The following is a 15,381-nucleotide window of genomic DNA, read 5'->3' on the forward strand; positions in this document are numbered from 1 at the left end:
ATGCCTTCTCAAGGAAGGGGTGGAGGTGATAACCCCCCAAGGGGGTGACATTGATTCTTGAGGAATAACATAAATCTCACTTTTTTTCTTTAAATTTTTATAATTTTGTTGTTGTTGAGGATACACACAGCAGAATATACACCAGTTCAACAGTTTGTACATGTACAACTCAGTGACATTGATTACATTCTTCAAGTTGCACAACCATTCTCATCCTCCTTTTCCTAATTGTTCTCCCCCATTAATATAAACTCACTGCTCTCTAAGTTTCCTGTCTAGCCTTTGCCTTTCGAGTTGCTGTTGTCAATTTGATTCCATGTTGATAGTTCTTGAAAGAGCCCAATGCTCAAGGCGGACATTCTTTACTAAAAAAAAGTTAAGCTAAATTATTGTTTGGTTTTAAGAAGACTTCGGGGGATATTTTTGGTTTAAGGTTTAAAGATTATCTCAGGGCAGTAGCTTTGGGGGTTCATCCAGCCTCCATGGCTCCAGAAAGTTGTGTATAAAGCGCAGATATATATCTAGTACATAAACAGGTGTATAGTCTATCTGCGATATTATAATCTCAAAGGAGGACGATTTGGGGAAAAAAACGTCAAGAAAGTCCCCTAGGGAGGCATTAAGACATTGAGAAACCACTATCAATACTTCAGTGTTAACACAGCTCTTCGAGCAGGTCCAGGCCCCTGTTCAGCCTAGTATGTTGGAATTAGAGTTAGTTTTCTTCTGGTAGGGCTGCCACTTGAGATGTAAAATGTTAAACGTTGTAGTTGGTTCACATGGTAAATAGTGATTTTTATTCATTCCTCTCTAGAGAATTCGCTGTGATTAGTCATGAGTCCATTTAAAAATCAGGGGGAAAGATTAGGAGTCAATTATAACATTTGGCCTTGCCGATTAAACATCCAGAGAAATCTGAATACCCACTTCAGGTTTTTCTTGCCAATATGGCACTCTAAACCAAACCCATTGCCGTCAAGTCATGGTGATCCTATGTATTACAAAGTAAAACTGCTGTGTATTACAGAGTAAAACTGCTCTGGGTTTCCTTAGCTGTAATCTTTACGGAAGCTGTTTACCAGTACTTTTCTTCCATGGCCTCGTGAGTGGGTTCGAACCTCCAACCTTTAGGTTAGCAGACATGTGAAACTTTGTGCTTCCCAGGGACCTTTGACTACTCTATGAGAGGGTGAAAGAGTATGGTGTAGGGAAGGAGGGACCCCAAGAAACTTGAATTCAATTTGCTTTTGTTGACAGTCTAGCCCCCCTACCTACAAATTTGAATTAAAAAAAAAAATTAATATTAGAAGTCTAGTATAATTGTTGTTAGGTGCCATCAAGTTGGTTCCAACTCATAGCGACCCTGTGTACAACAAAATGAAACACTGCCCGGTCCTGTGCCATCCTCATAATCATTGTTATGCTTGAGCCCATTGTTGCAGCCACTGTGTCCATCCATCTCATTGAGGGTCTTCCTCTTTTTTGCTGACTCTCTACTTTGCTGTGCGTGATGTCGTTCTCCAGGGACTAGTCCCTACTGATAACATGTTCAAAGTCTATTGTAAGACAAGCCTTATTAGAGAACTGTTTCAACATTGAAAATTTAAGATGGCTAGCAAGGGACAGGTTTTTTGGGTTAGCGAGGGTGACGGGCTTGTATGACCCTGAAGCAGAGGTAAACCAAATGGCCCACCTTAAGCCAAATTAACCCTTTCTCACACCTGATTTTATGTGGGGTAGACTTGATACTACATGAGTATCCATAATTTAGGGCTAATTGTTTTGGTACATGCAAGTTAGAATATAGGTTCCTTGAGACAAATATTTACCTATGATATTTACCAAAATAAGCTAAATGCAACAGAACAGCATCCCCTTTGGTTTGAGAGGGGAAGGGAAATGTATTCTTCTAAGTTACATAGATAATGATACGTAGAGAAGCAAAGCTGTGCTGTAGATCTGCTTTCCTTTGGATGGTGTCTATGTTACTCTTACTAAATTCCAAGTGGTAAATTCCATTCACAGATATCCCCATATTGTGGGGTTACCTTGGGCAAGACAGGTCCTTCTGCAGGGCCCCAGGACCTCATCTGTGACATGAAGCAATCGAATTAGGTGTTTTTCTGCTTTTCTGATGCACTAAGTCTGTGATTACTCATCTTACTCATTCAATTTTAATTCTTTCTTTATTTTTTCTTTAGCAAATGTTGATGTTTTAAAGGCAATGGTAGCAGATAACAGCATTGGTGATCCTGAAAGGTGAGTGCCCTCCCTCCATTTAAAATGGAACATTTTTTCACTTATTTGCTCAAATGTAATGACATGAGTAATGCTGTTCTGCCTGAGGGTTTCTCAGTTTCTGCACTATTGACATTTTGGCCAGATAGTCCTTTGTTGTGGCTCTTCTGTCCGTTGTAGGATGTTTAACAGCACCCTGGGCCTCCACCTACTAGATCCCAGTAGCACTCCGCCCAAATTTTGACAACCCAAAATGTCTCCATCCATCCCTAAATGTTCCCTGGGACGGGAGTGGGGTTAAAGTCAGCCCTGGTTGAGAACTACTGTTCTAGAGATTAGTGATGGGAGAATGGTGTAGAGGTTAAGAACACAGTGTTGGAATTGGGAGACTTTGGTTGCGTCTTACCTCAGCATTTATTGACCACCTGTCCTTGGGCCAGTTAACTGACCACTGTGAGCCCAAGTTCCATCATGTGTAAAGTAACCATAGTACCAACTTCATTGGGTTATCATAAGCACCTAGGGCACTGGAAGAGCTTCATGAACAATGATGATTAAATGAACATCAGGTTGGTTTAGGGATACCTACTAAGTTCTATTTGTGTATTACCAATTTTAGAGTATACTTGTTCAGTATCATATTCCTGCATAATTAATTACAGATGCCTGTATTTCTATATTTTCAACAAGGAGTATTTATCGAGTGCCTGCTGTGTGTTGGGTACTGTGTTAGAGCTGGGCATTCTCACATCCTTGCCATCAGGAAACTCATTCTAGGGGGACATGTTGATACGTGGATGAGGCCTTGTGATGGAGAGCGTGAAAGTGCTGTAGGAGAAGTCAAGACCAGAGGCTCTGGGGGCTCCATGGGGCTGGTGGGACATCAGGGAAGCACCAGGTGGAGACAAGGGGTAGGGGCTGGTTGTAGACAGAAGATAGTCCCTGAGAAAAGGCAACGGGACATAAAGTGGGACATGCCTGGGAATGTTTGGTCTGGGGTGGCCAGAGCATGTGCTGTGGATAGTTGCAGGGTGAGGCCAGAAAGCACGCTGGGCCTGAGTGACAGCCAAAGCATTTGGAACTTCTTCTGTTTACTACATGGGTGGTGCACCCAGCACACCTTAGAAATAGTACATGTTTGTCCAACAGACCTTGTTAGATTTAGGCAACCCTGCAGTGATGGATTAGAGGGAAGAAGCAACAGGGAGATCAGCTTAGGAAGCCCAGGTGATGGAATTCATAGGGAGATACCAGCGGTAATATGTCCTGTGTTCCAGCCCTGACCACTGACACCCAGTGTTAGGACCATATTAGTTTGTGGTATCTTTGTCTCAAGGAGCCCTGGTGGCGCAGTGGTTAAGTGCTCAGGTGCTATCTTCTTTGGACACCAGGTAGTGCCTGCCATTGGATTTTGTACAGAAGTACCTCTTCATAAATGTTTGCTGAATGAAAGTTGTTAAACATTTGAATTCAACGTTCTAATATAACATCATTTTACCCCAGGAAGCTGCTGCTGCTGCTGCAGTGTTTTTATTTTACCAACTTAAAGAGCATCCCTAAAGAGCCCCAGAAAAGTTTTGGCTGTCCATGATGTTTGAGACCGTCTTCCCAACCGTGGGCTACACTTCTTAGATGTGCTGGCAGGCCAGCTTTCAGCAGCACAAAGGCTGGCTTCTGCCATCACCAGCCTGCCATGTGCTCAGGTGTCTGATTCTGCTGAGAGTTGCCACCCCTCTTACACCCACCTGTGTCAGAGGGCTGATTCCTGGTCAGTCTGGGCCTGTCCTGTTTTAATTCCTCCTTTTCTAGTAGGCCAGAGCCGTGGCGTGTGTCTTTTTCCAGTAGCTAACATCTGGCCTGTATACCTCTGCTTTTATATTTTGGCCACATATCTTCCAGGTTATCAAAATGTTTCTGAAGCACTAGACCATAGTTGTTTAAGAGTGTGGTTTCTAGAATTAGATTTTTTAGGTTTGGATCCCAGATCCATCACTTATTAGCTGTGTGACCTTGGGCAAGTTACTTAACTTCTCTGAGCCTCAGTGGCCTCATTTTATAATACCTCATTGACTTTTGAAAGGATTAATTGAATTAACATATGTAAGTATGCTGAGAACGATATGTATGAGCTATTTTTATTAACACTGTGACCACTACCATTAGCATCCATCACTTTTGATGTCCTGAGCTAAAAAAGGCTTTCTTTCTTTGACTCAGTAGCCAGACTAGATCAAATATTCTATTTTAAGGCATCAGGTAATTTGGTTGGGATTTAAGTTTTTCTCTTCTCCAGGGCACATATGTTCAGGGCCTCTCTTTGCGCAGAGGTCTAGGCAAACACTTGGCTATATGTGAGAAATGGGTATGATGGCATGAGAAAAGAGATCAGTCATTTAGAAAGAACCCTAATACTCTTAAGTCAAGTGGTCTATCATCATTAGAAATAGTTGTTTATTTTCAGCCAGTTAATTCTGTTCTAGAAAAGATAAATCACCTTTTTTTTTATTGTTGTTTGAAATGAATGTTGATTGGTAGTTGTGAGTGTCTGCTACCTAAGATTAGCTTACCAGCCTATTTGCATAATTGGGAGAGGTTTTTATTTCATTGTTTCTTTTCATTTAAACCTGCTTCTTACCTTACTGAGGGAGAGGGCTGGCCTCAGCTGGTAATTCCTTTAAGTAACTGTCTGCATTTTCCTTTTCTGCTCCACTGTAGCCCTGTGACCCCCAGCACTCCTGGGAGCCCACCCGTGAGCCCCGGGCCCTTGTCACCAGGGGGCACACCAGGGAAGCATGTCTGTGGACACCATCTGCACACAGTGGGTGGTGTTGTGGAGAGGGACGTGTGTCATCGGTGTAGGCACAAGCGGTGGCACTTCATCAGACCTACCAACAAGTCCAAGGAGGGCCGACCAAGGCGCCAAGGAGAAGTCACCGTCCTTTCCGTTGGCAGGTAAGTGCCCCTGGGATGCTTTTGGTTTGTGTGTGATGTGGTTGCTCTGGTGTGTGGATTTCCATTGACCCATTAAATATAGTGTGTTTTCCTAAGCCTGGCTGAAGTCATATCTCTGGGCTTTATAGAAAGTTTTCTGACCTGAGTCCCGGATTTTTTCAACTACAGAAGAATCTTATGAGGCGGCTATTTCTAGATCAAATGCGAGGTATTTTAATTAAGGTTAATGAATAACTGGAGCCCTGGTGGCACAGTGGTTAAGAACTCGACTGCTCATCAAAAGATGAACGGTTTAAATCTACCAGCCACTCCTTGGAAACGCTATTAGACAGTTCTACTCTGTCATGTGGGGTCGCTGTCAGTTTGAACCGACTCGACACCTAACAACAACAAGTAGTTTCTTGCTGTTAACAGATCAAGGCCTGAATCTCAACTGTAAACAGAGTAAAAGTTTATTTTTTAGTTGCAGAAATCCAAGGCAGTGATGTGAGATCAGTGGGTGGTGCTTTTTCACTCAGTCATCCGAGTCCCAGGCGCTTTCCATCTTGTGGCTCTGCCAGCTTTGCTAGCAGAAAGAGAAAGTACGTGGAGGATTGTTCACAAGGAGTTTTAGTGAGATAGGCCTGGATATGGAGCATACCATTTCTGCCTACATGACGCTGGCTAGAACTCAGTCACTTGGCCACATCTAACTGCCGGGAAGCTGGGAAATGTTGTCTAGCTTTGTACCAGGGAGGAGAAAGAGATGGCTCTTGTCCACAGTTCTCTGGTCCATGTAAAAACAGCTTTGATTGCCTTCTTTGAGTTCACCTCCGTGTGTCCTGGGTCTTCCATGCCAGAGTGCCTTTTACTTAAGATCCATATATGATATAGCCCTCTTGAGGTTCAAGCAATGAATCAGTTTAATTTTATATAAATCACTTTTTCACTTCCTCTTGTTTTGATTATCAGTCTCATGCAGGAACTGTGTTGTTCATTGTCTTAGTTTCTTAGCACTGCTATAACAGAAATACCACAAGTGGGTGGTTTTAAAGATCAGGAATTTATTCTCTCACAGTTCAGGATCTCATTTTGGACGGAGAAGGAGAGTTTATTTTAGATAGTTTGAAGTGAAATTATGACCAGAAATAGAGAGAAGCTCTTATGAAAGATCTAAGAAAAACAGTCCAAATTCGTGGCCGCAGCTCTAGGGGAAGGCTCTCTCTCTGTCCGCTCTGTGGGCAAATCCATGTCTCAGTTTCTCTATCATTCTTCCTGGTGTTCCTTAGTTTCTTGGCAAGTTCCATGGGGAATCTATCTTTCTCTTTTGGTGCTTGCTTGCTTCTGTGCCTAATCTGCTCTTTTCACATAAAAAAAAGTGGTTATGTTTAAAACACACCCTACATTGCTATGGCCTAATTAACGTAACAAAGAAAACTCTATTCCCGAATGGGGTTATATCCACAGGTATAGGGGTTAGGATTTACAAGGCGTATTTTTGGGAGACACCATTCAACTCATGACACTCCTGCTACATTTGGAAACACTATAGTGTAGCACTTAGGAGCATGCTAGACTGGGTTTGAAGTCTAGCTCCACTACTTACAAGCAGTTACTTCTCTCTGTACCTCAGTTTCCCCCTCTGTGAAAACGTCAGTAACACTCCCATGATAAGATTGCTGTGAAGACTAACTGAGGTGAATCATGTAAAGGTCTTAGTCCAGTTTTGGGCACTTATTAAGCATGCAGGAAATGTTGGCTCTTATGATTATATTAATCCATCTGAGTGTCATCACGTGTTGCATAAGCAATGAGGAGAAGACTATAGGCCTCTTTGCCCCTTACAGCAAAACAGTGCAGCTCATGACCACACTGTTTCATTAAGAAGCAGAGTCATGGGAATTTATAACAGCAGAATGGAATGAGAACCTGTAGCTTGTTTGGATAGTGTATTTTGTATGCTTAAAAGAAAAAACTGAAATTTTCAACTTGGATTCTACATGGCTTTTTAAAATATCCAGTTTCCACTTATCTTTCTTGGGTATTGGATACTATAAGCATTTAAATATCATAGGCTGTTTTTTTTAATGTGTGTTGCTTCCACAGAATAGATTTGTGTTTGCAATTTTTTCCCTGTTTTTCCTTGCCCAATTCCTCAGAGTCTTCCTCTTTCTTATGGTAGAGGATCTCCTTTTGGACAGAGAAGGAAAATTTATTTTAGATAGTTTGAGGTGAAATTAAGACCAGGAATAGAGAGAAGCTCTTATGAAAGACCTGAGAAAAATAGCCAAATTAACTGAAATTCTTTAACTTCTTCCTTAATCCTTAATGAAAATCTCTTCCTTAACTCTTTTCTTAATCCTTAATAAAAATTAACTCATTAGGATCATGCTTTCCTAAGTATCCAGTCAGTTGGCCTAATATTGTTTATAGAATGTTCTACCTCATACTTTGGTTTGTAGCGCCCGAGTTCTTGAAAGCTTATGAATGGCCACCCAAGATACAATAGTTGGTCTCTATTTGCTGGCAACAGCAGAGGAAGAAGGAGACCCAAGAATCAGAGAAGAAAGTGGACTTCAGGCCCAACTGCCTCTGTGAACTACTACCTCTTTTGTCACGAGACCAAAAGAAATGGATGATGCCCAGCTACCATTACTGAGCATTTTAATCAAGGATCCATTAGATGGATCCTGAACAGAAGGAGGAAAATTGTGAAATAGAGCTGCAAATTCATATGGAAGTCAGACTTATTGGATCTGTTGAGATTTGGGGAATCCCCAAATCTGTTGCCCAAAAACAGTCTTTAAACCTTGAATAAAAACTATCCCATGGAGCCATTATTAAACTAAACAACAATATAGCTCAGTGTAAAGCCCTATAGTAATATAGCTCTATAATAAAGAATGTATGCCTTGAGCATTGCGGTCTTATACAGAAGTATATGTATGAGATCAAATTGACAACAGTTAATCTAAAGCACAGATGAGAACATTAAGGGGCAGAGAGTCTAAATTAATGGTGATGAAACAATATGGGTAGAAATAGTGAGACTAGTAATACAGTGTGAAGTATGTAAACAATGTCATTGAACTGTACATGTAGAAATTGTGAATGGATGTATGTTTGGTTGTGTATATTGCTATCCATCTTAGTTATCTAGTGCTGCTATAACAGAAATACCACAAATGGATGGCTTTGACAAACAGAAATGTATTTTCTCACAGTTTAGGAGGCTAGAAGTCTGCATTCAGGGTGCCACCTGTAGGGGAGGGCTTTCTGTCTCTGTTGGCTCTGGAGGAAGGTCTTTGTCTTTTGAGTTTCTGCTCCTGGGCAGTCTTCATGTGGCTTGGCATCTCTATTCCCCCATCTCTGCTGCTCAATTGTTTTTTTATTTTATATCTCCAAAGAGATTGACTGGAGACACACGCTGTATTAATACTTTTTGACAATGAACGCAAAGCCATTCCTCTTCAGTTTGTTATTTCCAGCATAGTAGACCATGTGATTGTCCAATTCACAATGGCCAATACCAGTCCATTTCCACTTACTAATACCTAGGATATTGATGTTTATGAGTTCCATTTCACTTTTGATGATTTCCAGTTTTCCTGGATTCATACTTTGTATGTTCTGTGTCTTATTATGAATGGTGTTTGCAGCTGTTGTATTGGCCATTTTGAATCGGGCAATCATGTGGTCTACTACGCCAGAAATGACAAATTGAAGAGGAATAGCATTGCATACATTGTCAAAAACAACAGCAGTACTAATACCATCTCATTAACATAACCAAGAAAACCCATTCCCACGTGTGATTCGTGATTAAAATAACAAGAATAGGTTTTAGGATGTACCACACTTATTTTTGGGGGATAAAATTCAATCCATAACACCACCAAAAATAGAAAAAATTAACCAAAATTTAACTTTACAAAGAAGCAAAAAATAAACAATGTAAAAACCCTAGTAATGATGATAAAAACCCATTAATAATGATAAAATGAGTAGCTGGGGGGCTGCTCTGGCCATTTGTGTTGAGACAGGACTATTTGACAGGTGTACCTTTACAGAAGGTAGTTTTCTGGTGAACATTTTATTACGTAAATTTAATTTGCAATCCTCTCTTCTGTTTAGCCTTGTATAGCTAAGAAAGCTGATGCTAAAACCCATACTATCACTGTAAGAAAATGACAACTCTGAAGCTGTTAAATATCTAAGTACTTGTGTATTTTTATGCTTTTTGCCTGACGTGTAAAATATCTAGCAGAGTCTGTGATGTGGTTGAGTGAAAGAACAGCTGGAAAGTTTGGCAGGGGACCAGGGATTTCCCAGGTAGGGATAGGAATGCCCCTCTAATTGAATATGGTAATTTTTATTGCTGTCTAAACTTTTGTCTGAGTCAGTTTGGGATCCTCTAAATGGATGATTTTCCAGTCACTCATAACTCTGTTTCCTGGAAAAACAAAGCCCATCAAATCTCCTCTTTACCCCTCAGGTTTAGAGTTACAAAAGTGGAACACAAGTCAAGTCAGAAGGAGCGGCGAAGTTTGATGTCTGTTAATGGGACTGAAAGTATCAACGGGGAGGTGCCTGTGACACCTGAGAAGAGAGAACGAAGTGACACAGAGTAGCAGGTGAGTTGTAGTTTTGACGGCATTGAGGGTGGGGCGATGGACACTGAGGGAAGGTACGAAGAGCCTCCCTGGGGTCTGTGGTAGTATAGGAATGACATTTAACAGGAAAATGAGAAGCTTACCTGGAACAGGTAGGATGGTAGGTGACTAAACACTACTACTTCTCTGCCCAGAGCTTCTCGTAAAGAAAGAGACCATAAACTCTGTGTCTCCACAGGCTCGCCTGCATAATAATGAGGAAAGAGGATTACATATGAGGCAGTATGGGGTGGTGGGGATCCCGGCTACCTGGAAATCACCTTACCCATCCATGGCGCTTGCGTTCCCACAGGGAGAAAGCACCTAGTGTTGGCTGGATCTTCTTACTCAAAAAAGGGCTTAAATCTGGATTTTTAAATGTGAAATCACCATAGATTTTTAAATATTGGCAGCTTATTAAATTTTCTTTAAAAAAACCATTTAGGCCACGTGAAATGTAGTCTGGTCATGAATTCTAGGTAAACTGTGATTTAAAAAGGACTTGAACAAGCAAACCAATAACCAAAAGTTTCCTTTAATTGAGTTGGAAACCAATCTTCTTTGATGCGCTTCAGCTCTAAAGTACTCCCAGGAGGAATATTACTCTTTCCACTAAATATTTTGAAGCAATTGAAAAGCAGAAGTGAATGTTTCTTGATTTGGCAGTTTTAGTTTTAGAAGATACCTCTTAAAAAAAACAAAAAAGACCTTGTGGTGACCAGACATTGGTCTAGCTTTCATCTTTTCTGTTCTGGCTTGAGTAGCATTTATCTCTTTCACGTTTCTTATTATATGTGAAGTAGTAAGTGTGCGGACTCGTGAGTGATCATGCTCTAAAAACTCCACTGGGACAGCCACAGTCTGAACATTAAGGCATTCGACTTTATACCTGAAAGGGAAAGAGGGTAGGGTGTGGACTGGAAGGTGATTGAAGCCACAATGAAACAGCAAGGTTGAACGTGAGCCCTGGAGTCAGCCTGCCAGGTTCAGGTCCCAGAGTGTCACTCACCGGCAGTGGGACCCAAACAAGTTACTGCTGTTTTTATTCCTCAGTTTCCTCTCTGGAAAATGGAAATGCTACCTGCCTCATGAAGTAGCAATCTGAATTCTACTGAATCAGATCTGAGATTACCTATGAAGCCCAGGCCGGGCGTGTTAGGGGATGCTCAGTTGATGCTGTGGGTCATGATGCATGAATTCCCTTCTGGTTGGTGTGGCTGAGTTGGGAGAGAAGTGACTTTTTTGGGTGAGGCTTCTCTGTTAACCTGCCAGGCCTGGAGAGGTTGAGGAGGTTCTGGAAGTGATCTGAAAGAGCTGTGCCTCTGAATGCTGTAAGCCACAGGGGTTCTGGTAGTTTTCCAGCATGAGTTCTTTTTTTTTTTTTTTTTATAGTATATACACAACAAAACTGCAAACCATGCTGTCATCCAGCAGGATTTTATAAAAGAACATTGGGTCTGATCAGAACACGTGGGTTCAAATCCTAGCTTCACCACTTGGAAATTGTACTGAACTCCCCTTACTCCAGGTTTCCTTCAATGTGAAAGAAGGATGTTAAACTCAGTGATTTAAGGCAAGTGCCAAGAGAGCGCCTAGTATCGTTTTGTGTCATCCAAGTCAGCAACATGCACATGTGTGGCTCTAGAAAGGGAATGTGTTTTCCAAGCTCCAGCTTACGTAATGAATTTTGAAACTTAAAAACATTTTTTTATTATGGAAATTTTCAAACGTATACAAAAGTAGAGAGAATAGTATCATGAACCCCCATGATCCATGGAGTAGTTTAATTATAATTATATATAACTACATATATAATTATATACATATAATTTTAATTATTATTGTTAAAAAAAAACAATAGTTGCTGTCAGTTCCGACTTAATGGCGACCCCATGTGTGCACAGTAGAACTGCTCTGTAGGGCTTTCAAGGATGTCACCTTCAGGAGCAGATCGCCAGGCCTGTCTTTTGAGGCACCTCTGGGTAGATTTAAGCCACCAACCTTTTGGCTAACAGCTGAGCACTTAACTGTTTGTGCCACCCAGAGATTCCCGTTTAATTAGAATACCTACCATTTATTGGGTACTTCTTATGTACATGGGAAACCCTGGTGGCATAGCAATTAAGAGTTTGGCTGTTAACCAAAATGTCAGCAGTTCGAATCCACCAGGCGCTACTTGGGAACCCTGTGGGGCTGTTCTACTCTGTCCTGTAGGGTTGCTATGAGTTGGAATTGACTCAACAGCAGCAGGTTTGGCTCTTTGGTTTACTATGTACGTGACACTGTTTAGGAAGCACTTTTCATGTATTATTAATCCTCGCAACAATAAACCCATTGCCATCAAGTAAATTTTGACTCATGGCAACCCAACATGTTTCACAGTTGAACTATGCCCCATGTGGTTTTCAATGACTGTAATCTTAGAGAAGTAGCTCTCCAGGCCTTTCTTCCAAGGCACTTCTGGGTGGGTTCAAATGGCCAGCCTTTCAGTTAGTAGTCGAGCTGAGCACTTAGTCTTTTGTGCCACCCACAGACTCCTCACAGCAGTGATAGGTAAGTAAGATTTAGTATTCTGTTTTGCAGATGAAGGAATAAAGCACAATTTAAGCAACTGGTTTAGGATTACCACCAAGAATGTGACTGTGTTTAGATTCAAACCCAAGCAACTAGGCTTTGGGAGTTACAGTCTTCATCAATCAACTGGGCCCAGGGGAAAACAGGTCCTGTGATTTGCCTGGTTGGCTTATATATTCTAGCATCTGAACTTGTCTGGATTCCTGAGGGATAAGAACCAGGATCAATACAAAGCTGGTTCCTATGAGGTGGAGATCAGGCATACATCTACTCCAACTTTTTCACCATTTCTGATAGCAGCCATCCCCACCACCCGCCCCTGGCACTCTCTACTTCTCTGCTGGGTTCAATAATTCATTGCAGTGGCCACACAGAACTCACAGACCATACTCACAGTTATGTGATTTATTAAGGAAGTAACAGGCTACACTTGGGATCAGGATCAACTTGGAAGTAATAGTATACAACTTAGGAGAAAGGATCAACTTCCTCAGTCAAGACAGCTTCCAGCCAGGACAGCTCTCAGCTGTTGTCAGCTGTGCTAACTGATGACCCTTCTCAGCTGTGCCTGCAGGCAGGCCACCCATCTCTGCTTTTGGCCTCCCCCCCATTGGCCTCTCCACTGCTAACTGGCCCAACTGATGGCCAGGATAGCATCCTGCTTGGCTACTGCCATTATAACAGCAGCTTTGTGCCGTCAATGCCAGCTCTGCCACCAGACCCCTCTAGGCCTCTGCCCTGCTAGGGCAAGTGTTATAGCTCTTTAGCTCTGCCAGCAAGCCTCCTGCTCAGAGGCCCTCAGTGGCTCTCTCTTTCTCTCTCTCTCTCTGTGGGCCGACAAATCCACCAACTTACTCGGTGTCTCTCTTCATGGGCCAACAAGCACACCGTGCCATCTTGTGCTGTCTCGCGCTGTCTGCAGTATTACAGCTCTTGACCTGTATTACAGCTGTTTTAGGACCATAAACTGACCAGTCACCTCAGATCACTCAATCCTGTTGGTTGGTTTTACGCACCACTATTTGCATAGCAAATTGACCGTTCCCTGTAAGGTGCATAAAATAGGCCATCTTTTTTTTTTGTAGGGTAGACAGTGGCCCAGCCAATCATTTTGGCAGAATCATAAAGCCAAGGCCACAAAGGCCATATATAAGAGAAATCCATTGCACTGCATGTGGGGACTTGCTAGGTGACAATGTCTGGTTATCCCAACAGAGTGTAGACTCTGAAAAAGGAGGGAAGAGAATATTCCTTGATTTTTAAAAATTTATGTGTTCATTAAAATTTTTCTAGCAAGTTCTCACATGTTTCTCATCCTAAACAGAGTATGTTTGGGTATTTAACATAATTGGACTTTCCAACTAGATTTCTCTGGTTCTGAAGATTGGCCTTGTGTAGCTAATAAAGCCAGGCAGGGGTGTTAGGTGTCTTATACAGAGCCTCATATATAAGACTTCAGAGTTGTACAGTTTTCTGAAAGATGTACAACTTTAGATTTTTAGTCAAGCTATTTACCTGAATGCCTTGTTTTACTGTGGAATAGATCCAGGTGTTCAAATGCAAATCCATATTCACTCATTGGCTAGATGCATGTGTATGTTTAATTAGGTGGTTATTGCCAGAAGCTAGATTTAGTATTCAGGACAGAATATTATCAAAACTGGGCCTAATCTTTCTCTCTCCTCTTTCCTTCTCTCTTTAAAAAACAAAATCTATTGTGTGGCCTCTCCTTCCCCCTCTCCTTTCTCCCCCTGCTTCTTTGGCCTGAGTTCTTTTTTGTGGCTAGATCTAACTTGCCCTCTGCCTGATTTATTTTGGCAATGCAGTGAAAATGGTTTCTTTTTTCCACAGAAAATGTGTTTTGATTCTTCTTAGAAGAATAAGCTTTTGTTCTTCAAAGTTAAATAAATCGAATTGCTTTCAGCCTCCAAATGCCACTGCCTTGTCTTCATTGTCACTGGTCTTTCACTTTTCAAAAATGATACTGTCGTAAGCATTCTGTGTGACACATTTCCAGAGTCTGTACGCCTTTTTCCATTTTATGATGGTATCTTATTGAAGGCATTAATTTGGTAAGTTTACACATTGTTTTTTTTTTTTTAGCCAAACAAGAATCCATAATATTAGACATCTCCTTTTATTGTAAATTGTTTTATTATTGAAACATTTACTAATGTTTATTAATTTATTTTAGTGGATTTCAAATTAACTGGCATTTAACTTTAATTGTGTCACTTAACTACTGGTGTTTTGGGGCAAGTTACTTAACTCCCTCCAAGTCTCAGGTATTTCATCTTTAAAATGGGATTATCGTTGGACTTAAACGACTTACCGATATCTTGTTCTTAAATCAGTCCTTGGCACAGAGTTAGTAAAAAATCAGTGGCCATCAAGTGGATTCTGACTCATGGCGACCTCCGTGTGTGTCAGAATAGAACTATGCTCTACAGGGCTTTCAATGGCTGATTTTTCAGAAGTAGATCACCAGGCCTCTCTTCCGAGGCACCTGTGAGTGGGCTCAAACCACCAACCTTTCAGTTAGCAGTCACGTGTGTTAACTGTACCACCAAGGACTCCCGAAGAGTTAGTACTTATTAAAAATTCACTGTCATCAATAGTTTTCATGTTATTCTTGGTGGGTTTGAACCACAAACCTTTAGGTTAGCAGCCGATCTCAAACTGCCTATGCCACTCGGGCTCCTCGTTACTTATTAGCCCATTTCTCAAGCATCTTTAGGTGCTGGAAATCCATTTTTACTCCTTAAGAACATTATAGCAATGGCCTCTTGTGGCATCTCAGAAATACACAGTATTTGCCAAGTCCCTGAGGGATGTGCTTTTTCTACCCGGGCCATTCTCTTGTTTGTGTGAAGGGGGCCTTACAAATAACCATCCCCCTCTTAATGGAGGTGGGATCAGAATTAGTAACGAGGTAATGGAAAAGTTTTACTGGTCTTAATTCTTTTTGTTAAAAAAATCAGAGGGT

General features: G+C 41.4%; 1 protein-coding gene across 1 annotated transcript in view; it reads left to right on the forward strand.

The window, feature by feature from the left end:
* The window catches only part of RELL1 (RELT like 1), an 85,508-nt gene that overhangs the window by 52,252 nt on the left and 17,875 nt on the right, over positions 1–15,381 (forward strand). The window contains exons 4-6 of the mRNA XM_010591407.3: positions 2,202–2,259; positions 4,954–5,190; positions 9,665–9,803. Coding sequence (XP_010589709.2) covers positions 2,202–2,259; positions 4,954–5,190; positions 9,665–9,800 — 431 coding nt within the window. The 3' untranslated portion in view covers positions 9,801–9,803. The remainder of the gene's footprint in view (positions 1–2,201; positions 2,260–4,953; positions 5,191–9,664; positions 9,804–15,381) is intronic.

The sequence above is a fragment of the Loxodonta africana genome, chromosome 5 (assembly GCF_030014295.1).
Source record: "Loxodonta africana isolate mLoxAfr1 chromosome 5, mLoxAfr1.hap2, whole genome shotgun sequence".
Classification (NCBI taxonomy): domain Eukaryota; kingdom Metazoa; phylum Chordata; class Mammalia; order Proboscidea; family Elephantidae; genus Loxodonta; species Loxodonta africana.